Below are 26,520 nucleotides of genomic sequence, written 5' to 3'. Positions count from 1 at the left end.
GTTGATTGCATATATAAAGTCTCATTTAAACAATGTCAAAAAATGTGCCCATAATTGCATTTTTTTATTATTAGACCTTTTGACCCTGCCTCAGGGGGCAGGACCAGAATGATACTGCTCTTGCACCTTTAAGACGTGGTGATAATAACTACCAAGTTTGGTGAATTTCTGGCCAACAGTTTTGGAGGAGATAGCATGACAGCTGGACAGACAGAGGCAGAGCCGATTACAATATCCGCTCATTATTTTTCAAAAAGGTGTGGGGATAAAATAGGGTGAGGTTGTAATCCAGAATTATATATTCTCAGTGTGTGTGATTGAGAAAAGGAGGTTAGGTAGTCCTGAGAGGGCATGACGTTGATTGGGGATTGGTAACGGCCCACAGCTCCAATGAAGCGCAGGCGGTTTTAGTGGTGACTGAGTCAAAAAGCCGCTCATTGTAAATACCTGCTACGCGCCTGTGTTCAGTTAATCAATATCCTGAATAAGTTAGTGGTCTTTGTGCACTTTCTTTATATTCTCTCCGATTGTATACTCGCTGTGGTGTGTGAGTGGTGCTCCAGGGGTTTAATACTTTGCTCAGAGAGATTCGGAGGAAGAATAAAACATAATGCCAAGTCAGGTTTTCAGCCCTGGCCACGGCGACGCCATATACGCTGAGGACAGTGGGCCAGAGCCTTCATGTTCGGTGCGAGGGGCTTACACAGACAACAGCAACAGAAAGGAAGTCGTGTTTTATCATCTTAAATACAGTAATATTTACAGGAAAATATATATTGAGACAGAAACGGACCCTTCATTTCAACCTCAGTTTGCTGAAGTCGTCCTGTCCTACACATTTTACTGACGAAAATCTGGAAAAAAAATTTTTGATATGAAATCTCGAACAACTAGAACGGCCCTCGGTCGAGCGCATACCTCCGCCAGGTTGAGTAGTTTTCGTTTTGGATCCAGTGATAGGCCAGATCTGGATTCGGACCTGCACCAAAATATAATGCGCTTGTTCTTGTTTGTCACCGAGCAACTCATTCCCCAAGTTTCATCATAACTCGTCCATAACTGTTTTACATAACATGTTATATATCGCTTTTCTCAATTGTGAAGAATCACTTAAAAAATTAAATAATTCTCCTATCCGAATCCGAATTGAGATCTTCACCAAAATGGAATCGATTCGGTCTTGTCACACACACAACCGGTCCACCAACTTTCATCCAAAACCGTCGATAACTTTGAGATATCGCGCTATATATCGGTTTTAGCCCAGTCACTCAATGGAGAAGAATCACTTAAAAAATTATCGGATCCGGATTCAAATATTCACCAAAATTGAAGCAATTCGTCCTTGTCACATACGCAACCTTTCCACCAAGTTTCATCTGAATCTGTCCACAACGTTTTGAGATATCTTGTTCACAGGCAGACAAACAGACAAACAGACAGGGATGAAAACATAACCTCCATCCGCCTTCGGTGGTGGAGGTAAGTGGGAACAATTATTTTCAATCTTTAAATTAATTTTGAACACCACAAATGGTAACATTCAGTTTAACAATTATTTTCAATCTTTAAATTAATTTTCAACACCACAAATGGTAACATTCAGTTTAACAATTATTTTCTAGTCAAATATGATAAACCACAATTTTTTTTGTAATCCTTGCCTTTTCTGTCCATTTTGCATACTCTTGATGGTGCTATAATTGATGTTAAAGTTTGACATCTCTCCTCCCTGCCTTCCCACCAAATCTGACAGGATGGTGTAAATGTAGGGCACTTAGCTTTGTGTTGTCTCGTTTCCTGGTTTGACTAGGTTTGATTCCTGACCCGACTATAAACTGTCGGATTGGAGCTTTGCAGGCAAGGGTAGCGCAAAGCGCGCTGCCCCTGGGATGGACGCAAAGCCAAGCCGGGTGTTCCATTTGCCATCATCAGATGGTGGTTGCTAAAGATCCCACCGTGTCTTTTTTGAGGGAAAATTATCTCCAGCGCCCCGATCAAATTCTAAATTCCTGCCCAAATCAGCTCCACTCGAATGTCAGGACTGGCAAGCCGGTTTGTGAAAGATTTGGCCCAAAACCTGCCGCACGACAAACCCAGCAGCGAAAGTGGAAGTATTTTTTTTCCTATTTAAAACGCTGGTCTTACATCAGGCTTTCCTTCAATTTTGCAGCAGAAGTTATCACGGATGAAAAACTGTGCTGATGGTTCTCACAGTTTTCTCCAATGTAGGACATAATAGCCGTAGTACTCGCGAACACATCAAACGGATTGAAGTTTTTCAGTGGCCAGCTGGATGATAAATCAGCACCCTTCTCATCATGGCTCAGTTCGCTGTCTCTCGCCATGAAGCTGTCACATTTGGGAATGGATGTCTTTTTTTTCCAACAGTTTTTTTCCTCCTCAAATAGTTGGTACTGCATTTGATTCCAATCAGTGTTGGAACCCGGTAAGATCTAGCCATCTCCGCTGTCTCATAACAGTGCTCCTCCATGTGTGTTGGACACTAATGCTTCCATACAGTCGACTTCCTGAACAGAGTTGTAAGCTGGACAAACTTTGTACAAGCCCTGGCCACTTTTTCGCCATTTAACCACTTGCACAGTGCAATCCCATCTTCGGTTGTATTGCAGCAATCACGTAGCGCACGTCGACGTGGCCTGAAGCTGAGAAATGCATGGAAATTTGAAAATAATTCACCAATTGATTTGTATCTTGTTCACCAGGAAAATCGATCATGTTGGATTGTCTTCACACTGAGATGTCACGGGTCATAGGTCAAGGAAATCAAGGAAAGGCGAGAAAAAAGGCATTTCACTTGCTAAATTCCCAAGTTTTCAATTTAAAAAGATCGAGATACATGTCCAATTTCGGACATCGAAGGATAGTTTAAGGTGATTGTGTATATCATTCTTTTGGTTCCTCTCTAAGGGGTCAACTTTGCAAGGAAATTGGAAGTACAAGGAACCTTAGACGCAGGAGGCAATTTGAACCATCATTACGAGGCCAAAGCAATGCCTCCATTGACTCAATCTCGTAATTTGCTTATCCTTTATGTATGAACCACTTTCTTATCATAAACTGAATGTAAGTTGACAGCCACATTCATTTATAATTAATTTAGATATGTTGCTAATCACTAGGTAGGGAATTTATGGGAAGCACTGAATCATAATGGCTTCCTTTCATGAGATGTCATGGGATCTTTAAGCTCGACAGCTTAAATGCTGACAGAGACCTCACTCGACATACCTCTCCCAAGGATCGCATGCTTCAAGATGCAACAACCCTTGCCGGCACTGAATCTGGATGGCAGTGTTATTCAAATTTGACTTCCTGGTGAAAAAAAGATTCATGGCACTATAGCTCAGAAGTGAGCACATAACCAAGTGAGCTATTTTTGGCATATCTAAACCAGCCTTCCATGGAAGTCTCCTCACCAACTACTACCTGGGCTTAACTCTGCTTACTTCCAGGGTCAGATTAGAAGCATTCAGGCCAATAGGTCGAAGGAACATTCAAGTTCATTGGCTAATTAATGCATTGCTTGCAGCTGCAAGTCACGGTGCAAACATACAGAGAGCGATCTAAGCTTGTATTTAGAGCAGACTCGGCGGTGTAATGGCTGGAGCATTCACTCCAAGTATTGGAAGTTCAAACCCCGGCCAAATCATACCGAATACCTCAGAAATGGTACATGCTGCTTCCTTGCTTAACATTCAGGTTTTAATGGGGTAAGAGCGCTGACAATCCCCATAGGTTGGCATCCATGGGGAGAAGGAAATTATTACATCGGAAATGTCCAGCTGAGTGTGGTGAGAAAAGCGGCGCCATTGTTGCGGTCACTGCCAGAGTGCCCCAGAAAGTGATGTCTCATCTAACAGTCCTGTGTTGTGTCTCGTGTATTTGTCTGTATATCCATGTGTGTGAGATGTATACAAGTGTGGTAGCTCCACTACGAGCCTTAGATCCTGTATAAAAAAAATAAAAAAATAATAAAAAAAGACCTGGTGTTGGCTTCGCGGTTAGGGTGCTGGATTGGGATCCTGGGTTTGAATCCCAGTCGATTGCTGAATTAACACCAGGGGGGTTGACTCAGCCTGTCATCCTTCCGAGGTCGGCAAATTGAGTACCACTTCACTGGTAATTCCCTGTGTGTCTAACAGCTAACAGCGTTCGTGGCAGGAAGGGCATCCGGCCACAAAACATGCTTCAAAAAGGGGACCAAGGTGCCCGAAAAAGGCCAACCCCTGCTCTGCGGGAAAAATGGCCTCGAAAGGTGGTTCCACTTCCTGACAAGATATAACCAACTTTAGAGGCCATTTTTCCCCACAAAGCGGGGGTTGGCCTTTTCGGGAACCGTGGTTGTTGTTGTTTTTCGGTCCCCTTTTTTGAAGCAATGTTTTACGGCCGGATGCCCTTCCTGACGCCAACCCTTTTTGCCGCCTTTAACGACAAACAGGGAATTACCAGTGAACTGGTACTCAATTAGCCGACCTCGGAAGGATGACAGGCTGAGTCAACCCCCCTGGCGTTAATTCAGCGATCGACCGGGATTCGAACCCAGGATCCTAGGATCCTAAGCCGGCACCCTAGCCGCTAGCCCAACACCAGGGTTTTCCTGACAAGATATCAAGGAGATATTTCAGGTAAGTTACTCAATTCACCAAGTGTGAGATTACCTTGGTTTCAACCTAAAGGTATTCATTTGATATGACTAATCTCAGAACGAAGTTTGAAGTTTGCCAATTCCATTCACTGGAATATTCATTTTCACTTTTGTGCAGCATCTGGCCGCCAGTTGCATCATCTCCGCGAGTGTCGCTTTGTTATGTCCGCCACTGAAGGTGGTCAAACGTTACATTTTCGCCACTGTCTGTCTGTTAACAGAATTTCTCAAAAAGCTGTGGACAGATTCGGATGAAACATGGTGGACAAGTTTGGTGTGTGCCAAGGACAGACCGATTCGATTTTGGTGAAGATCCGAATATGGTTCCAGATACGATAATAATTTTTTTAAATGATGTGATTCTTCATCATCGAGTGATAGGGCCAAAAATGACATATAGCATGATATTTCAAAAAGTTGTGGACGAATGATGACAAAACTTGGTGGATGAGTTGGTTAGGCGACAAGAACAAGCCGATTCGATTTTGGTTCAGGTCCGTATCTAGATGTGGCAATGAGACAGCTCATTGGTGAGTGCGAACACCTCTCTGATCTCTTCTGTCAACCCTCAACTGGAATATGATGTTTGTTGTTTTTTTATGAGATGTTGAAGCTCTTACTTGAAGAGTTTAACTCATTGCATTTTAAATAATACCATCTGTCAGGATGATTTAGAAACGGAATACTTGTGTTCAAAGTTAAATGTGCTCAAGATAACCACTCTGCTTTGATGGATGACAATGGCCCATAGAATTTTGGTTGTTATTTCAACGTCGAATTTAAGTTGAAATAAATATGTCGCGACATCGAACAACAATTATATAAAGTCTTTGTGACATAATGTCGCAATTATATAATGTCTTTTTCTTTGTGTTCGTGACATTGAACAACAATTATATAATGTCTATTCTATAAATAAATAAATAAATAAATAAATATATATATATATATATGAGTGTATATATATATATATATATATATATATATATATATATATATATATAAATATATATATATATATATATATATATATACATATATATATACATATATTTATATATATATTTATATATATACATATATTTACATATATTTATATACTGTATATACATTTATTTATATATATTTATATATATACATATATTTATATATATATAAATGTATATAAATACATATGTATAAATATATAAATGTATATAAATATGTATGTATAAATATGTAAATATACATGTATAAATATAGAATTTTTAAAATATACTTGAAACATATTTTTGCCTGCTTAAATGTGGCTAGTATTTTGCAGCTATTTTGCTTTTATTTCTATTAATGGCAATCAGATTTTAAGTGTTTAAGAAAAGCCAACATATGGAGCATGTATTTCAGCTCAGTGTTGCTAAGTTGTGGCTCAATAGTTGATTGTTTTGCTGGATGGTAAGCACAGTAAATTAGGATTCACGTTGCATAGTAAGTGTGGCAAATTACGATTTTCGATGTGCAATGCCACACCAGATTTATGTCAAGGTAGGAGTGGGATGAAAAGACACCCTGAAGAAAATCAGTAAAAGCTGCAGTATCATGGACACTAGTTATCTGCAATAGCACTGCGGTGAGATATTTTGGCTTGCCTCTGTGTTTTGGGCGACAGATATGCACACTCGCTTCTAAGCTATCTAGCGTGGGTTTGAATCTCGGCCCACCTTTAAACTGTCATCCCGGTGTTTCACAGGCCGGGTGAATAATCAATGTGTGTGTTATTCAGCGGACGTCCTGTCTGCTGTGATTAGTAAATGGACATGACGGCGCGCTTCACGAAGACCATGTGAGCTATCACCCACCAGCACCATGGCCAAATTCCAAATAACTGCGCAGACTTCCTGCGCCAGAGTGGCAAAACGTCCAGGATTGTAACCCAAACCAAAGAAACTGCTTCGGCAGCACCGACACTCTGTTTGGAGAATGGTTCTTGATGATGATGTGTGTATTAACCTTAATGAGAAGGTGAACGAGTTCTGTCTGCTGACCAAGCAGCCTGACTGATAATGCAACAGATTCAGCATTACCTCCCAGCATGAAAAAGAACAAACGACCAGTACGATCGAAGACACAGCAGCTCCTTTGTGTTAACGACGACTTGTGTTTCAAAATGTTTGAAAAGCTGCTTTTCACGACACAAATTGACGCAATTAGACCTTTTATAACATCCATTCCACCATTCAAACCCTCCTGTCATCGTTGTTAAAAACGCATCAGCAGTATGACAGGCTCCAACTGCGGAAAAGTGGTGCACAAACAAAACAGATCTACTTTGAGCCCTGTCCCAGGTGTTCATGTTCACCTGCATGCAATTAACCAAAAATATTTAATAGTTCCTGTTCTTACAAGTCATTATAAAACAAAATACTTACGTAGGCTATGAAAATAGTAGTTCTGCGTGTATTGCAAGTTAAATGAAGTAATGCATTCCGTTTCGATAATTATATTAAGAACTAGAATGGTACTCAGGAGAGCGCATACCTCCGCCAGGCTGAAAGTTTACGTTTTGTATCTCGCTGATTGGCCAGATCTGGATCCATACCCTAACCAAAATCGAATCAGCTTGTTCTTGTCACCTAACCAATTCATCCACCTAGTTTTGTCACAACTCGTCCACAACTTTTTGAAATATCATGCCAAGTATCATTTTCTGGTCCCAACTCTCAATGGTGAAGAATCACTTAAATTTTTTACATTCTCGTATCCGGATCCATATTCAGATCTTCACAAAAAATCGAAACAATTCTTCATTGTCACAACCCCGACCTGTCCACCCCGTGTCGTCCGAATGCGTCCACAACTTTTAGAGATATTGTGGCATTGTTTTAGCCCTATCACTCAATGGTGAAGAATCACTTTTAAAATCCTCGGATCCAGATCTTCAGCAAAATCTAATCATTTTGGCCTTGACTCACCCAACCTGTCCACCAAATTTCCTTCAAATCCGTCCACAACTTTTTGAGATATCCTGTTCGCAGGCAACAGACAAGGGTGAGAACATAACCTCCGTCCACCTTCAGTTGCAGAGGTAATTACATTATATGTCAATGCAAGATAAGTTTTAGAATACCAGCAGGTGGTATTTTATTATATAGGTTTATTATTAAATTATTCCAGACTTTTCACGACCACCTGAATGTCTGAACCGTCTATATGGGGGTGCACAGTGACATTTGAACCTGCATTTGCATGAACCAGCACAGCTGGTTCGAACTGACTGTTACTTGAGCTGGCCAACTGCTTAGTTGTCTTGCTTGAATGAGAAATGTGAATGGAATGTGACGAGTAAAGATTAAGGGACAGGCAACCGATAGTTGCACTTGAGATGTTAGAGAGAGATAAACCAGAGATTTGTAGAGAGAGTCAGAGGAAGTAATAGAGTAGTTGAAGAGTTGTATGAGTACAGTCAAAACATACAGACTTATTCAGAAAGAGATATATTGCAGAAAATCGAGCCACAGTAGGAGAGTCAAAGCAGTACAGTCGAGGCAGAGTGAGAGAATTGGAGTGATGGTCTTAGGCCGAGACCTTGAGGCCTGTACTTTTTTGTCCAGCGATGATTTTGTCTCACTCATGACAGTACTCACTGTGGCCGTTTGTATATACTGCCACGTGCGCTTTTAGGGCTCTCCTGTCCACATGTATGAGGCCGTACAATCACTGTCATAATGTTGTGCACTGTGACCAGACTAAGCATTCCCACGTCTTTATCCACTACAGCATTTTGCAAACATGGACCTCCTCAGGACTCTCCTGCCTGTATCGACAGAAATTTTCCATGGCTCTCGCATAGTTTTTTTTTTTTTTTTTTTTTTTTTGCATACAGGATCGAGGCTCGTGAAAGAGCTAACATTTATCACACAAAAAATCAAACAGACACACAAAACATATAATAAGGGTAGCGGTGGACAAGATGGGGAGACATGGGGAATCACAAACACAACATTTGAGAGCAGGGACATCGGGAGATCTGTGGGAGGGGGAGGGCTTGGGGGGAGGAGGCGTAGGAATGGGGGGGGGGGGAGAAGTACAAAACACAAGGACACTGCAAGGACTTCCAGGAAAGAAGTTGGTATTTCAAAAAAGTGGATCTGGAGTAAAATTAGCGGGGGTAGAAAAGATCAAGGTTTTGGATGGGGGAAGATAAGAGATGGTGGTGAACAGCCGTTTTAAAGACCTGGAGGGAGGAGTGGGATTGAAGAGAGTGAGGGAGTTTGTTCCAGAGGAGGGAGAAAAGAGGAATGAAGGAGTGAAGGTGAGCAGAGAGTCTTGATTTTAGCAGTTTAACCATAAGAGGGTTGCAGGCAGATCTTGTGGGACCTGTAGGAATATTTGGGGGACAGAGCCCAGAGAGAGCTGGGGGAGCAAGGCCGGAGAGGAGTGGGTAGAAGACAGAAAGACCACCAACCTGCCTGTGGTGAGAAAGTGAAAGGCCCTCGGAGTTAGCTTCATCACGGGAGGTTCCAATGATTCTGAAAGCTTTGGTTTCAACAGCGTGAAGGTGAGCTAGGTGTGAGGCAGGAGCACCGGCCCAGAGGGGAGAACAGTATTCCATTGAGCTGCGGATGAAAGACTTGTATGTGGTGAGGAGCTCAGGTGTGCCAAGGAAGAACTTCGCACGACGGAGGATGCCCAGTCGGCGACTGGCTTTGGAGGCCAGATTGGAAATGTGGTTTTTCCCAGGAAAGATCATGGCAGATAATGAGACCCAAAAGCTTGAGTGACAGAACTTCTTGGAGAGGTTTGTTCAGAAAGTAGATGGGAGGGCTGTCCAGTCGGTCTTTTCGGAGAGACATAGTAAGAGTGTGAGATTTGTCAGGATTGAAAGACATGTTCCACTTGTTTGACCAGTCTGTGATTTTGTCCAGGTCTGCAGAGTGTGAGGAGGCTGCAGACTGCTGATCTGAGGGATGAGGAATGGTGCGGCAGAGAGTGGAGTCATCAGCAAAGAGATAGAGAGGATTTTCAAGAGAGAAAGAGAAATCATTGATTAAGACCAGAAAAAGCACGGGGCCCAGATCACTGCCTTGGGAACTCCAGCCTGAACAGGAAGGGGAGATAAGAGAAACCCATTCAGGGCCACACGTTGACTACGACTAGAGAGGAAGTCCGTAAGCCATGCGTGGAGATTTCCATGGATACCATAGGAGGAGAGTTTGGTGAGCAGAGCGGGGTGCCAGACCGTATCGAAGGCACGTGATATGTCAAGGGAGGCAGCTCTAATTTCCTGTTTGGCATTGAGGACCTCCATCCATTGTTGAGGCAGCAGAAGCAGCATGTCCAGAGTAGAGTGACCTGGTCTGAAACCAAATTGATGGTCAGAGATCAAGCCATTGGAGAAGAGGAAAGATTTGATATTCGAAGCAATGATGGATTCCTTGACTTTGCTGATAATTGGGTAAAGGCTGATTGGTCTGTAGTTGCAAGGATCTGTTTTTGCACCTTTTTGTGTGAAGCGGTGATGTTGGCTGATATCCAAGCTGATAGCAGATGACCTTGAGCAAAAGAGAGGGTGAAGAGAACAGAGAGAGGGAGTGAAAGAGCGGCAGAGCAGGATTTTAGGACCCGTGGGCTGATGCCGTCAGGTCCAGTTGCAGAATCAGAGTCGAGGGATGACAGAAACTTCTCCACCTTGTCAGGAGAAAAGGACACAGAGTCCAGGAGCAGCTGCGTACGACTGGGTACGGTGGGTACAGAGAGGAATGAGTTTTGATATATACATTGGCCTACTGAATTCAACCACCAACTATTTTGAGATCAACGTAGTCCAAAAGGTCAACGTAGGCCAAAGGTCAACCACTTTTTTTTGAATTTCTAAAATCCTCAATTTTCATCCGATCGACTTGAAATTTGAAGAGGATTTGCATCTTGGCTAACTGAATTCAACCACCAACTATTTTTGAGATTAGCTCAGGCCAAAAGGTCAACATAGGCCAAAGGTCAACCAATTTTTTCAAATTTCTAAAATCTTCAATTTTCATCCGATTGACTTGAAATTTGAAAACGATTTTCATATCACCTTACTAAAAGCAACCACCAACAATTTTTGAGGTCAACATAGGCCAAAAGGTCAACATAGGCCGAATTTTTAAATTGTCAATTTTCATCCGATTAACTTAAACTTTGAAGATGATTTGCATATCAGGTCACTGAATTCAACCATTAATTATTTATGAGGTCAAGAGGATGCTCCACTGAGTGCCATGCTACTTTGTTGTCTTTTGCCAAGTGTCACTCTATGAGTGATTTTTCATTTGTCTGTTTGTCTGTCTGTCTGTTTGTCTGTTTGTTTGTCCGCACAGAATAAATATGATTTTCTCTGCAACTGTTGGTCCGATTGACAGGAAATTTTCACCAGAGGTGCAACTCCACCTGTATAATTTTTTATGATAATTATGACGTCATCAGTCACGTTGTTCGGCCGCCATCTTGGAAAAACCGAAAACCTTTGCACCTCTATATCTCTGAAAGCGATGACTATAAAAAAAATTCAGACATGGTTCATTGTAAAGAACTCTCCATGGGAAATAAAATATGTTAATGATAATGTCATAATTCGACAAGTACAAAACTTCATCCGATCAAGATGAAGTTCCTTGAGCATAATGTAGGAATAAATTAGTTTAGAAAAAAAATAAAATAATGACGTCATCAGTCACGTGGTTCGGCCGCCATATTTGTTTTAACACAAAAGCCTTAAAAACCACTGAAAATACATCCTGGCGAGGGTTTGCAATCTCCGATTGCTCTTTTTCTTGTTTTTATTTTAATCCTACCACCCACATTTGATTTTCTTGCTTCCTCTTGTGCTTCAGTTTTCCCTGCTGGCCCATAGCATACCAATGAGTGATTGTCATTTGGTATTTATTATTGTGTCATTAGGTTTCTGTTCCTGCATGTCTATCATAAATCATTTGTTTATAATCGAGGTGATATGACTCATTCATTTCTGTGAGTCCGTAAGGCCCAAATATCAAACTACTTGGGAGGTTAAGAGAAAGAGTAACTGTTCGATTAATTTGGACATTTAATCTTTCGATTCACATGTGTACAGACCATAATGCACATTGGATATGTATGTGGAAATCCCTGCCACAAATAATTACAGTTTCACTGCATTAGGAATAGTTTTGTTGTTTATTATTTTATTAAATTGCTTCATTAACATCTTTCAACAACACAACTCAAGGATTCCAGCTCTGCACAATAATGAAATTCATACTTCAGCAAAAAAAAAAAATTCAATAACTTTGGTTGATGCTTGGAATTTGTATTTGTAACACTATGTAACACAAAATCAGTCACAAGCTGCATGAAGTGTTTTTCTGCAACGATTTGGGACATTAACCAAAATTATATGTATTCACACTAACTGTTTCTTTTAGCCTGGTGTTGGCTTAGCGGTTAGGGTGCCGGCTTGGGATCCTAAGGATCCTGGTGTTCGAATCCCGGTCGATCGCTGAAGTAACCCCAGGGGGGTTGACTCAGCCTGAAACCAACCTTCCGAGGTCGGCAAATTGAGCACCAGTTCACTGGTAATTCCCTGTGTGTCGCAAGAGGTGACTAACAGGGTTGGTGGCAGGAAGGGCATCCGGCCATAAAACTGCTTCAAAAAGGGGACCACTGTGCCCAAAAAAGGCCAACCCCTGCTCTGCGGGGAAAAATGGCCTCCAAAGGTGGTTCACTAACTCTTCCGTTTACATCAAAATTAACGATGTCCAAAATTAACAAAATTAATGATGCAAGGCACATACCTCAAAACTTGGTCCTCGATGTGAGATTGTATTAAATAAATTAAAAAGGTGGATACTTTGGGCCTTGGATGCCTCAGTCCCACTGTCTGACACCTGGGAAAAGAGATTAGAAACAACGAGAGAAGAACCTCTCAGATTTTGAAAGCAATAGCAGAAAATATTCAAATAAACAAAATACAATTAGATGATGTTCGGAGTTCAGTGACAATAATTGAAGAAACTCTTGGAACAAAGATATGAGGACAGAATGTTCTCCGGTGTAAAACTTCAACACAGTAGTGGGAATCTAAGAAAAATAAGGGGATATGTTGTGACAACTGGAATGGCTGCATTCCATTTTTTTTTAATCTGCTAAAGAACCAACGAGAGAATGACCATCCTCGTAAGTGAAGTCCACGCTAATATTCTCCCTGCAATCTACCTGCCATTATAATGCCACCAACTTTAATTGACACACTCATAATTCCGAGGCTTTGCGGAATCCTGTCTAAAACTCTTGGAGGACCTTGTACATGTCACATGTGGGAGAAGGAAATTAGGAGACTACAGTATATTTTCGTTTGAATTACAAGGACATTTAAAGCAAAAGATTATGAAGAAATTAACCTAGCATGTAAGATTTGAACCCGTGACCCTGACATCATGATTCATGAGCTATATGCTAAGATCGGAATACCAAACATTGAGCAAATAATTCAGCATTTAGCGAAGAAAAAGGGCCTGAAGGAACACTGGCACAGCCTTGACTTGACCTGCATAAAGTCTAGATTTGAATGGTAGCTATGGTGGCCGTATGGTCATATACAAACCAAGATCAGGTCAAGTCAAGAAACCAATAAGGACTTATAATCAAGAGAAAGGCCGAATATTCTGAATGAATTGTGAGAAGTAGCACAGGATATTGGAACAATATTCCACAACTGTACAGTGTACAATGATAAACTGTACAGCAGCATGAAGACAATATAGAAATATATTACATATATTGTTACGGTACTTCTGCTAGTATCTATATGAATATATATGCTGAAAAATATATAATATGTGGTGTGCCTCAAACTATTGTGAGTAGAGTATATCGTTCTGCATGGAAAATGAAGGAAGATAACAAAGTGATGAACAACACAATTGTATCAGCACTATCTACAGAATAACAAAAATTCATCAACACCCGTATTGTTACGTGAACACTTGACTTGGTTAACCAACGTAGAATTTGGAGTAGGTGGATACGAGTCTTTGAATCTCATGGAGGATAAGAACTGGTTAAAAACAGCATTAAAATGCCATTTGCATGGCGAATGCGCTTCTGAAATGGCCGGACGTCGCCGGAAGGTAATTTAGGGAGCGGCTGGGAAAGGGCAGCCCCACAAATCATTTATGGTGCGAGTGCAGGCCGCATTGCTCCGGCTTAATGCCGCAGCCGTCTGGCATACAGGCGAGACATATGGGCAAAATCACATCCTACAGGGTGGGCAAGGATCCTCAACGAAACCGGCTGCCTTCCCCAATCCCAGGAGCTATCTCTCCATTACACTTACCTGGTTTTCACATATCTATCCTTCCCATACCACCAACTTCTGTAATGTGGTGTATTTTTTGTTGAAAGAGACTCAGAATATTGCATGCATTAAGCCTTCTTTAGAGAGAGAAAGAGCGAGAGAACGGAAGGATATATATATATATAACTACTATAATGTATTGTACTGCAACAAATATATGTATATATGTTCATTGCATAACAGCCAATATCAAGATAGGTGAAGTAAAGCTGGTTAGAGTAGAAAACAGGGCAATTATAGATGGAAATAAAGCAAAACGACTTGGTTGTCGATTCCTGCATGAGAGGTTGTTTTGTTCCCTGGCTGGTGTGTTATAACGTCTGCACCCATGATATCTAAACCAGCAAAATTTGTTCAGTGTATACACACATATAGGCACAGTGTAGCAATTGGTCGCGGCACACAAACCGTATTTTCATTTATTGATATCAGCGGCAACAATAGCTGCATAAGCACTATTGACATAACAACGCAAGCTTCAACAGCATCATCTGTTACGGAGTCCTCTACAATCTCCTGATCTCGGTAACCTCCGAACCCCGAGAGGAACCCCGGCAGAAAAATATATTACCCTGTGTTGAAAATTCAATAGTGAAACCACACCAATGATAATTATAAATGAACAAACTTGTATTATAAATCACACACAGGTAAAACGGTACAGCAAATGGCCATTAAGAGTGCACTCTATATATCTCTTATATACAGTCAGGTCACTCACGGCACGGTCAGCGAGTGCAACGACACTCCTCAATGTCTCTATGACTTTTCCCAAGGCGAATGGGATTCGCTCCAGCGGTCGATGGAACGAAATCCGGTCGAAGCATGAATCTCGCTCTCCAGTCGATCTCCGAAGTGTGTACAGTGGGCAAGGGTGCTCTTCCCGCCAAACTGATCAACGGCGCCCTCCAGAGGCGCACCTTCACCGCTCCCTCAGCAAACCGCAACGTAATTGGAGACGAGGCTATTGCACACACCCATCCCCGGCAGATGGTGGGATGTTGGGGTGAAGATGACATGAAGCAAACCTTCACAGGTGTCCGATGCACGGGGTGCAAGATGGCCGACGGCTCTGGCTTGAGCCGATGCAACGAGATGAGGATTCGTCAGAATCTCAGTGCCCCAAATCTGTCTATGCAGATTTCTCCACTCCAGCGAATATTCTTATCGCCGGATGTCCCTTCCAGGAACTCAAAATCCCCTCGCGGCTGTCGGGAAACCTTGCTCGTTCCGGAGTGCTGACGTCATGCGTCTTCTCCGACTTTGCTCGCGCCGCTTCTTCCTCTTCACCTCATTGTCTTCTCCTTCGGTTTCCTGTTTCACTTACAGTTATCCTTTTTAACTTTTGATAACCGTTCGTGAATAATAAACCTTGTGAAACTAATAATAATACATAATATCATAAACATGTCCAGTGGGTGAAAACCACCCCAGCGGAAGTGACGAATCCGTAACACATCTCACAGGAAGTCAAACAAGACTCTCTGGGAGCCCAAGAGGCTTTGCTTGGAACCACATTCCCAATTCCCAACCTCTCTGTCAAAACCTTCCATGTGGCTGCAAGCCACAGCTCAATCTGTCTCTCAGTCACTATGCTCACCTTTCTGTTCATCTGTCTACTTGAGTTTATCCATTAGCTTGCATGTCTTTTTCATCACCGTGTCTGCCCATGCGTGGATGCTATAGAACACATATGCAGGCTTTCTACTGACCAGCCCTATTGGAAAACCTAAATATCTCCTTCATACGCGATACGGTATATACTTCATACTTCATACGCTTCGTAAGGACGAAGGACAGGAACAGTGGTGAGTTTGAGGTGAAGGTGGGAGTGCATCAGGGGTCGGTACTAAGTCCACTACTATTTGTAGCTGTGATGGAGGTGCTGGCTCAGAACGTAAAGGAGGGTTTACCGTGGGAGTTGTTGTATGCAGATGATCTGGTGTTGATTGCGGAAAGTATGGATGGACTGAAGGAAAAGATGAACAGGTGGAAGGAATGTATGGAAACAAAAGGTCTGAAGGTGAAAATGGGAAAGACGAAGGTGATAGCAACTGGTAAAGCATGTGGTGGGGCGGAAAGAACTGGGAAGAGGCCCTGTGCTGTGTGCAGGAAGGGTGTCGGAGTGAACTCCATTCAATGTACAATGTGCGCTGAGTGGGTGCATCAAAAATGTAGTGGTCTGAGAGGGTCATTAACCAGTGTGGCAGCTACATTCAAATGTAAGGTGTGCACAGAGGGAGCTGCAGATGGAGGAAATGTTGAGTTGGATCTTGGAGACGGCATGAAGCTGGAAGGTGTGAAAGCATTTTGCTACCTCGGAGACATGCTGAATGGAGAAGGTGGACCAGACTCGGCAACGGTTGCCAGAGTGAGATGTGCATGGAAGAAGTTTCGGGAACTGAGTGGCGTGCTGATGAGGAGGGGAGTGTCGTTGAAGCTGAAGGGAAAGGTGTATGCTGCATGTGTGAGAAGTGTTATGATTTATGGGAGCGAGACATGGGTCATGAATGTAGAGCAGCAACGAAGGCTGGAAAGGGTGGAAATGTGAATGGTTCGGTGGATGTGCGGAGTATCGTTGCGAGAGAGGAAGACAAATGATGAATTGCGAAAGATGATGGGAATAGAGCCTGTGATTGATGCTGTGAAGAGGAACAGGTTGAGATGGTTTGGTCATGTGTTGAGGAAGGATGAAAGTGACTGGTTGAGAAGAGTGATGGAAATGAATGTAGAAGGACGTAGAGGATGGGGAAAACCGAGACAGACTTGGCTAAAGATGGTGGAAGAAGAAATGCGGGCAAGGGGGTTAACAAGGAGAGATGCAGAAAATAGGGCAAAATGGAGAAGATTGTCATGGGGACCACAAGGCTAACCCCCACTCTGGCAGGGAAAATGGCCTTAAAATGCATATTGTTTTTGTTTGTTGTTGGCACATACATTGGCCGTATCACCCATCTGCAATAGATGACTCAGCCTTGACTGTCAGTCCCCAAAATATGTCAACCATCTCTCTGCAAAACTTCTAATATGTATGTGTGTATATGTGTGTGTGTGTATTATATATATACTAGCAGAAGTACCCGGCATTACCGGGTGGAGGAGGGGGGGAGTGGGAGGGGAAGGCGGGAAGGGGAGGGGGGAGAGGGGGGGGAGGGAGAAGAGGGGGGAGGGGGAAAGGGGAGGGGGAGGGGGGAAAGGGGAGCGGGGAAGGAGGGGGAAAGGGGAGGCAGGAGAGGAAGGGGAGTGGCTCACGTTTCTGAGTGAATGTGGCTCACGTTTGAGTGAATGTGGCTCTCGTTTCTGAGTTAAGTGTGATGCCAATCAGGAGAAGAAGAAGCCATACTACCAAATTTGTACACTTCTGGAATTGTTTGATTTATTTGTATTCAAATGTCTGGTAATTGTTTTCTATTTATTTATGCGAATGTGTACTTGTGTATAACTGTCATTAATTTAAAAAGGCTTCGGCACTATCGAACTTTTTTTTTTTTTACTCCAATAAACGAACTTTTTTTTTCCAATTATGAACCTCTGAAAGTTTGATTAGGATCCGTTCAGCCATCTCTGAATAAAACGCAGACACACAGACAACTCGTGTTTATATATATATATATATATATATATATATATATATATATATATATATATATATATATATATATATATATATATATATATATATACAGTGGAACCTTGACTTACGAGTGCCCCAACTTACGAGTTTTTCGAGATACGAGCCGTCGCTCGGGCGGTTTATTGCTTTGAGATGCGAGCCGAGATCCGAGTTACGAGCTTTCGCCACCCGGTCACGTGGTTATCTTGCCGTGCACGTACAGTATCTCTGTCGTATAGCGCTGCATTTTTGTTTTCGCATTTTGGTTATTTCGAGTTTACGCCGCCAGGTGGGTTCTGGTCACGTGGTTATCTTGCCGTGCAAGTACAGTACGTATCTCTGTCGTATAGCGCTGCATTTTTGTTTTCGCATTTTGGTTATTTCGGAAAATTTCTTAGTTTTAACCATGGGGCCTAAGAAAGTGAGTGGCAAGTGCAGTGCTGAGAAGAAGAAGAGGATGATGTGCTTGGATATAAAACACGCAATCGTCGAAAAACATGAGCGAGGTGTCGAGGAGGACGTATATAACGGCAGAGGAGAAGAGCATGCCAGGCCACAACTTGTGGATATAAAACACGCAATCGTCGTGTTTTATATAAAACTTGTGCTTGGATATAAAACACGCAATCGTCGAAAAACATGAGCGAGGTGCCGAGGAGGACGTATATAACGGCAGAGGAGAAGAGCATGCCAGGCCACAACTTGTTCAGAGTGCCGGCGATAGCTCGCCTTCTCTTTGTGGAAAACACGGTGAGATCCTTAACATCCAACAACTAATGGGACGCAAACGGGGCGCCCAGTTTAGCGGTACACACAATGATGAATCACCCTGCCTGTGATTCACCCATGACAGGTTATAGCTGGGTCGGGATTCAAACCCAGGCTGGACAGTTTAGACTTTAGAGTCAAGTGTGCGTACCTCCAGTCCAGGCCATCCTGCCAACTTGTATGCTGCATACAGGTGAAATATAAAGCACGAGATATTTTTATATATACTGTATATTTAAAAAAAAATTGGTGTGGTTTTTGGCGGGCTGGAACGGATTAATAGCATTTCAATGCATTTCAATGGGGAAATTTGATTTGAGATACGAGCAATTTGAGTTACGAGCTCGGTCACGGAACGAATTAAACTCGTAAGTCAAGGTTCCACTGTATATATATATGTATATATATATATATATATATATATATATATATATATATATATATATATATATATATATATATATATATATATATATATATATATATATCGGGATGTAAATTTAATTCAAAAATTGATCCAGACGTCTATTCTCTTTCCAACATTCAAATCGACAGAAGTAGTTATTTATCACAGCATCTGTAGAAGTTTCACCCTTTTACTCAACTCCGTTTCGCTGTTATTTGGTGGAGCAAAAAGTCAACTGAGCTTTATAGATATTTATATATATATATATATATATATATATATATATATATATATATATATATATATATATATATATATATATATATATATATATATATATATATATATATATAATTTAGGGTGGGCTTCAAAAAAGCAAAATGCAGATTTTCTCCGGGACATGGTCTATTTTTGTTCCTTTTGGTGTCAAAGGAAACCACACCAAATCTGAATGGAATCCAATAATATTTAGGGGTGCCACATCAGTGATGAATTTTCCCCCATGCAAAAATAGGAATTCCCATTTTTTGGGCTGTATATACACAAAAGAAATACATAATTATATATATACATTAAATATAATATTAAAAATAAATATATAGTAAATATACATTAAATAATAAATATACATAAATACACATTATACATTATATATATACAATATATTATACATACAGTTTTGAGACTTCCTATGATCACTATCTGGGCAATTTTCATGCATGTTTTGTACAGGTTCCCGGGGTCAGGGGTACGCTTTTTTAGTGTGTAATATGTAGGCCTAACTTATTGACTGTGGCTCTTTTGTAGAGAGTGACCCTGTGGAGTAAGAATTAACAGGATTTTACCCACATTCTTGCTTATTTTGCAGATATGGCATGTGCTAGTACCAGTGTTTCATTGAAAACTCGGGCTCAGGATAATGTGTATCTCATTGGGTCCACTTCTGGAGATGCCATCAAAGGTGCCAAGCTCCGGACTGTGCATCAATCTCTTGTCCTGTTTTTCCATCACCTGAAGGAGAATCGCACTGCCCGGGAGAGTGCAACCCTCACCATTGAAGAGGTTGTGAAGTTCTGGGAAAAAGCTCACCTACCTACAACGACGAAGCAGCACTGCATCCATCGTTTGGAGAGGCTATATGAAGAATGTAGGAGCCTCCAAAAAGGTGCAAAGCGGGGTGGTGCGACCCAAGAGAAAAAGGAAGCATCCTTCAAGGCCTCCTTGGAGAAGACGTTTGATCTTAGGCATGCAGATTCGGAGGCCATAATCACCAACCCCGAGGACAGGAAGTTTCTTCACGATCAATTCTCAGAGAGGAAGGCTTCAATGGGATCTGTAGACACTGTGTTGGAAGCAAAAACGTTCTTGTGTGTTTGAAAGATCAGCAGCCACGAGATGATTATCGTGAACTCCTAGAACTGACTGTCATCTACATGGGAGGAATCCCACCTCGTGGAATCCGGACCATGGCTCCAGGAGCAATGCACAGAGCCAGATGGATGGCAAAAGCACTATATTCACTACAGGTGTTCATGTTTCGGTCAGAGTTCCACTTGACACTTCGAGAGGCGAGAGAACTCCGAGCCTTCAACATTTTTGGCTGCCTTGTGTATGTACAGGCTTGGTTTCGGGCTCCACAAGCTATTGAGGCTCCCCTGAATGACATTAACCTCTTCAAGAAGTTGGAAAAGTTTGAACAAATCAATCAGAAGATGGCTCAGGCAGCCTTGAAGGCACTTGGCCGCCACACGTGGTACATGAGCCCAGTACGAGTGGCATTTGCATTCTTTGACACCAGAATTGACAAAGAAAGCAAGATCAATATGATTGAAGCATTGAAAAATGACAGTGAAAACCCCTCTCCAAAGAGACCAGCTATCAAACGAGGAACCGCCCTGTCAATCGCTGGCCTCATAACAAAACACACCAAGCATTTATTCAGCATCCTAGGGACCCCAACTGATTGGATGGATAAGGATCCTGGTTCATGGGAGCAAGAAACCAGCTTTCAGGAAGCAAAGAAAGCCGCCAGTGGCTTAGTCGTGGTGAACGACAGGGCAGAAAGGGGTGTCGCTTTGATACAAGACTACAATAAGCTCCTTACAAAGGATGAAGAGCAAAAGCAAGCTCTGCTCCAAGTTGTTGCTGCTCACAGGAAGATGTACCCCGATGCCAAGAAGGCAACAGTGGTGAAACAGGCCCAGAAATAGGAGTTACATTTCTCATTATATTTGGGTTTTTTTATATTATGTGATATGGTGTCTCTTCATTTTATGAACTGAACATTTGGATTGTTATCATTGAATTTGAGTTTTCATAGCAATGTAGTGCTATTTGTGCAGCTATTGTAACTTGTGTTTGCTAGAATACAAAGAAAGTGAGTGGAGGGTGGATTTTCATAAAACAAACTTCTGGTTTTGCTTTCGATCCATATATAGAAAAGTTTTGTAGACACCTTTAGTTTAAAGGCTGATGTGGCACCCCTAAATAAAATCAGATTGCTTTCATATTTGGTGTCTTTTCATTTTGGAACAAGAGGAACAACATAAAGCCATGTCCCAGTAAATATGTTTTAAAAATTATTTTGAGCACCACCCTAATATATATATATATATATATATATATATATATATATATATATATATATATATATATATATATATATATATATATATATATATCAGGCCCATATGCAGGACTTTCGATGGGGGATGCATAGCTTCAAAAAATTGGACCGCTGCGAGCATGATAGTGCTGCACCATCATGCCCGTTGTGGGATAGGCCCAGATGCACACCGCACCATCATGCCCATTGAGGGGTTACCACTGCTCGCCGTATCATCATTCCCATTGTTGGATGGGATAAACGCCGCACCATCGTGCCTGTTGTGGAATTGGATGCATGCCACATCATCATATCCGTTGTGGGATGGGATGCACGCCACATTGTCATGCCTGTTGTGGGATGGGATGCATGCCACACTATCATGCCCGTTGTGGGATGGGAATGGATGCACATCGCACCATAATGCCCATTGTGGGGTGGCTGCTGCATGCTGCATCATCATTCCCATTGCAGGATGGGATGCATGCAGCATTGCTTTACCGCGGATATTGAAAGTGTCCAAAATGCAGAGCTCAGTGGGTTGTTATTTTGGGGCCTTTTCATGCCATATGTCAGTTCATGCATGGATGTTCCTATATATATATATATATATATATATATATATATATATATATATATATATATATATATATATATATATATAATGTTTGTGACTCGAGGTGAAATAATGACAAAAGCTACAAGTTATACGTTATTTTTCATATGAATGAAGTGTGCTCTTGCTTTTATAAAACTACAGGTATTTCAGGTTACAAATAATTCGAAATGAAAATTAGTGTTCTTTTTTTTTGTTTGTTTGTTTTTTTTGTATACTGAATCGAGGCTCGTGAAAGAGCTAACATTTACTTCACAAACAAATAAACCAGACAAACAAAAGATATAAAAAGAGGGAGCGGAAGACAAGATGGGGAGAGAAGGGGAAACACACAAACACAACATTTGAGAGCAGGGAGATGTGTGGGAGGGAGAGGGCTTGGGGGGAGGAGGCGTGGGAAGGGGGGGGGGCGGGGTGGGAGAAGTATAAAACACAAGGACACCAAGGACTTCCAGGACAGAAGTTGGTATTTCAAAAAAGTGGAATTGGGGTGAAATTAGCGGGGGTAGAAGAGATCAAGGTTTTGGATGGGGGAAGATAAGAGATGGTGGTGAACAGCTGTTTTAAAGACCTGGAGGGTGGAGTGGGATTGAAGAGAGTGAGGGAGTTTGTTCCAGAGGTGGGAGAAAAGAGGAATGAAGGAGTGAAGGTGAGCAGAGAGTCTTGATTTTGGCAGTTTAACCATAAGAGGGTTGCAGGCAGATCTTGTGCGACCTGTAGGAATATTTGGGGGACAGAGCCCAGAGAGCTGGGTGGGCAAGGCCAGAGAGGAGTCGGTAGAAGACGGAAAGACCACCAACATGCCTACGGTGAGTGAGTGAGAGGCCCTTGGAGTTAGCTTCATCACGGGAGATTCCAATGATTCTGAACGCTTTGGTTTCAACAGCGTGAAGACGAGCTAGGTGTGAGGCAGGAGCACCAGCCCAGAGGGGAGAGCAGTATTCCATTGAGCTGTGGATGAAAGCCTTGTATGTGGTGAGGAGCTCAGGTGTGCCAAGGAAGGACTTCGCACGACGGAGGATGCCCAGTCAGCGACTGGCTTTGGAGGCCAGATTTGAAATGTAGTTTTCCCAGGAAATATCATGGCAGATAGTGAGACCCAAAAGCTTGAGTGACAGAACTTCTTGGAGAGGATTATTCAGAAAGTGGATGGGAGGGTTGTCCAGTCGGTCTTTTCAGAGAGACATCGTAAGAGTGTGAGATTTGTCAGGATTGAAAGACATGTTCCACTTGTTTGCCCAGTCTGTGATTTTGTCCAGGTCTGCAGAGTGTGAGGAGGCTGCAGACTGCCGATCTGAGGGATGAAGAATGGAGCGACAGAGAGTAGAGTCATCAGCAAGGAGATAGAGAGGATTTTCAAGAGAGTCAGAGAGATCATTGATGAAGACCAGAAAAAGCACAGGGCCCAGAACACTGACTTGGGGAACTCCAGCCTGAACAGGAAGAGGAGATGAGAGAAACCCATTCAGGGCCACACGTTGACTACGACCAGAGAGGAAGTCCGCCAGCCATGCGTGGAGATTTCCATGGATACCAAAAAGGAGAGTTTGGTGAGCAGAGCGGGGTGCCAGACCGTATCGAAGGCACGTGATATGTCAAGGGAGACAGCTCTAATTTCCTGTTTGGCATTGAGGACCTCCATCCATTGTTGAGAAAGCAGAAGCAGCATGTCCAGAGTAGAGTGACCAGGTCTGAAACCAAATTGATGATCAGAGATCAAGCCATTGGAGAAGAGGAAAGATTTCATATCTGAAGCAATGATGGATTCCATGACTTTGCTGATAATTGGGAGAAGGCTGATTGGTCTGTAGTTGCTGGTCTGTTAATAATAAGACAAACCAATTTAACTCATGCTCAGAATTACTCAATAAGTCGATGAGAAAATTTAAGTCACTTTGTTTGTAGTAGTTAGAAGTAGAGGACAATGAGGTAAATGAAAAGAGTTGTGCCCATTCCTATCAAAAGAACAATATCATGATTATATTTGCACCCCACTGAGACATTTACTGTGGATTCTCTCACAGGAAACTGCTGGTGATACCACAAATATTTCCAATTTTTGTCAATGAATTTTGTGTTTTAAAAACAAAGTGAATAAAATCTGTGTTGAGTAAATTTATTTTTCAATCTGATACATGACACGCATACGATATAAACTTGATTGATACCATAGAAAGATGATATAATTCAGCTTAGATTTCAATCATGCTCATATTCTTGTCATATAATTTGACTTGAAATCATTACTGCGAGGGCTGAGGATGATTCTAATGAGTGTTACAACATCTGGAACAGTCTACAACATTCACTCAGGGTTTTCATGCACTGGAATGATTCATTTCAACAGGAACATTTATATTGTTAGACCTACTGAATTCGCCCTTTCACAAGTGACAGACTGCCCAATGGGTGGCCCTTATTTTTTGAAAGTTTGCAATGTTAAGCTCTCATCCACTAGAACTGGTCCATATGCACGAAAAGCGAACCAGGCCAAATGTCACCTAAATTCATAAATATTTAGAGGTAGTCCAGCACTCTTGAACATTTCCCCATGGAGGCCATGAACAAATAACACAGATTATACAATATGTATCACAGAAATAAATAAACACCGTTTGATAAAACATGCTTATGAATAATTATCACATCGATGGACTAGAAATATAAAATATAAAAATATATATATATATACTGTATATATAAAATATTGATTCTTGAAGGTGCCTGGACTACCTCTAAATATAAACAGATGTGTATGACATTTTGACTGCCGTGTTTATATCCCAAATGGATCACATGTAGGCCATGAGAACATTCAAATTAACATTTTAAAATTTTCACCCCGTTTAAGGGCCACCCTATTGCCCATGTCCTAATCCTAATTTCAATGAATCAAGCGCCAGAAAACCATTTCCATGTGCTGTAGTTCAAAACAAACTTCACATGCTGTTCCGGATCTATATTGATCCCAGATTAAATAATTATTTCCTACAAATATCAACAGTTACCACCAGCAGGTTCATTATCTCTTGAAGAAAGTGAAGTTATTTTCAAAATATGGACCAAGAAATGCTGCTTCAGGAAATGCAGGCAAAAAATAATTATCAGACAATTTGTGGGCAGTATCATTTCCTAGCCATGTTAGATAACTTAGAGGTATGCTCACTCGGCTTTAAGCTGTCGAGCCTGTGTTTGAATATCGACCACGCTATAATCCATCACCCTGGTTACCTCCGCCACCGAAGGTGAATGGAGGTTATGTTTTCACCCCTGTCTGGTTGTTGTGACAAAGATTGAAAATTGTCATCATTATGTCAGTCTGTATCGTTTGTGTATCTGTGAGCGCAATAACGCTTTCAGCTATCTTCGTCAAACTTTACAAATGGATTCTAAAGGACAGAAGTGAGGCTGTCAATGTTTTTTGACTATATAGGTCAAAGGTCAAAGACAAAGGTCAAGATTCTTGATTTTGTTTGTCCAGGCAATATCTCAGTCATCCTTTGAGCTTGGAAGCTGAAATTCTGACATGACTGTAACCAAGTGCTTTGGCAAAAAGAGTATTTTTATTTTTCATTATTCATTTACTTCATTAAATATTTAATTTTTTGATTTACTCTTCATTAATTTTCAAAACGTTAGTCAATTGATTAAAAAGTTAATTATTTTATGATTATTTCTTCTTTTTAATTACACAATTAATCAAACAATTATTGATTATCTCGATTCTGGTCATACTTGTCAGGCTACCTACCGCCTGACGTCCTTTGTTTGTTTGTGAACATGAGATCTCAAAAGGTTGTGGACGGATTCGGACAAAATCTGGTGGAGAGGTTTAGTATATGACAAGAACCACCTTTCGAGGCCATTTTTCACCACAGAGCAGGTTTGCCTTTTTCAGGAACCGTGGTCCACTTTTTGAAGCAACGTTTTATGGACGGATGCCCTTCCTGCCGCGCCAACCCTGTTAGTCGCCTCTTGCGACACACAGGGAATTACCAGTGAACTGGTACTCAATTTGCCGACCTCGGAAGGATGACAGGCTGAGTCAACCCCCCTGGCATAAAATTCAGCAATTGACCAGGATTCAAATGCAAGATGCTAGGATCCCAAGCCGGCACCCGAACCGCTCAGCCAACACCAGGCTACACTAGTATATGACAAAGACGACATGATTCGATTTTGGAGAAGATCTGAATCCAGATCCGTATAAGGGAATTATTAAATTATTTAAGTCATTCTTCACCATTGAGTGATAGAGCCAAAAACGATATGTATGACATTCCAAAACGTTGTGGACGACTTATGACCAAACTTGGTGGATTCGTTGGGTAAGTGACAAGAACAAGCGATTAGATTTTGGTGCAGGTTCTGATCCAGATCCGGCCTATCAGTGAGATACAAAACATAAACTGTTCGGCCTGGCAGGTGTATGCTCTCCACCGAATGCCGTTCTAGTATTTTGCATTTAGTTTGATGATGTACCATCAATCAGAA

At 41.7% G+C, this 26,520-nt stretch overlaps 1 protein-coding gene across 3 annotated transcripts in view; it reads right to left on the bottom strand.

Moving 5' to 3' along the window:
* LOC137425883 (RNA binding protein fox-1 homolog 3) overlaps positions 1 to 26,520 on the bottom strand; it is a 375,403-nt gene that overhangs the window by 243,881 nt on the left and 105,002 nt on the right. For 2 of the 3 annotated variants that reach the window (XM_068114617.2, XM_068114610.2), the window contains exon 2: positions 12,457 to 12,549. The exons of the other annotated variant lie outside the window; for it this stretch is intronic. In XM_068114617.2, coding sequence (XP_067970718.2) covers positions 12,457 to 12,549 — 93 coding nt within the window. The remainder of the gene's footprint in view (positions 1 to 12,456; positions 12,550 to 26,520) is intronic. 3 annotated transcript variants of the gene reach the window in all.

This window comes from Myxine glutinosa, chromosome 1 (genome assembly GCF_964187855.1).
Source record: "Myxine glutinosa chromosome 1, kmMyxGlut1.1, whole genome shotgun sequence".
NCBI lineage: Eukaryota > Metazoa > Chordata > Myxini > Myxiniformes > Myxinidae > Myxine > Myxine glutinosa.
The sequence above is the reverse complement of the archived record's forward strand: the minus strand, read 5'-3'. Positions and strand labels throughout refer to the sequence as shown.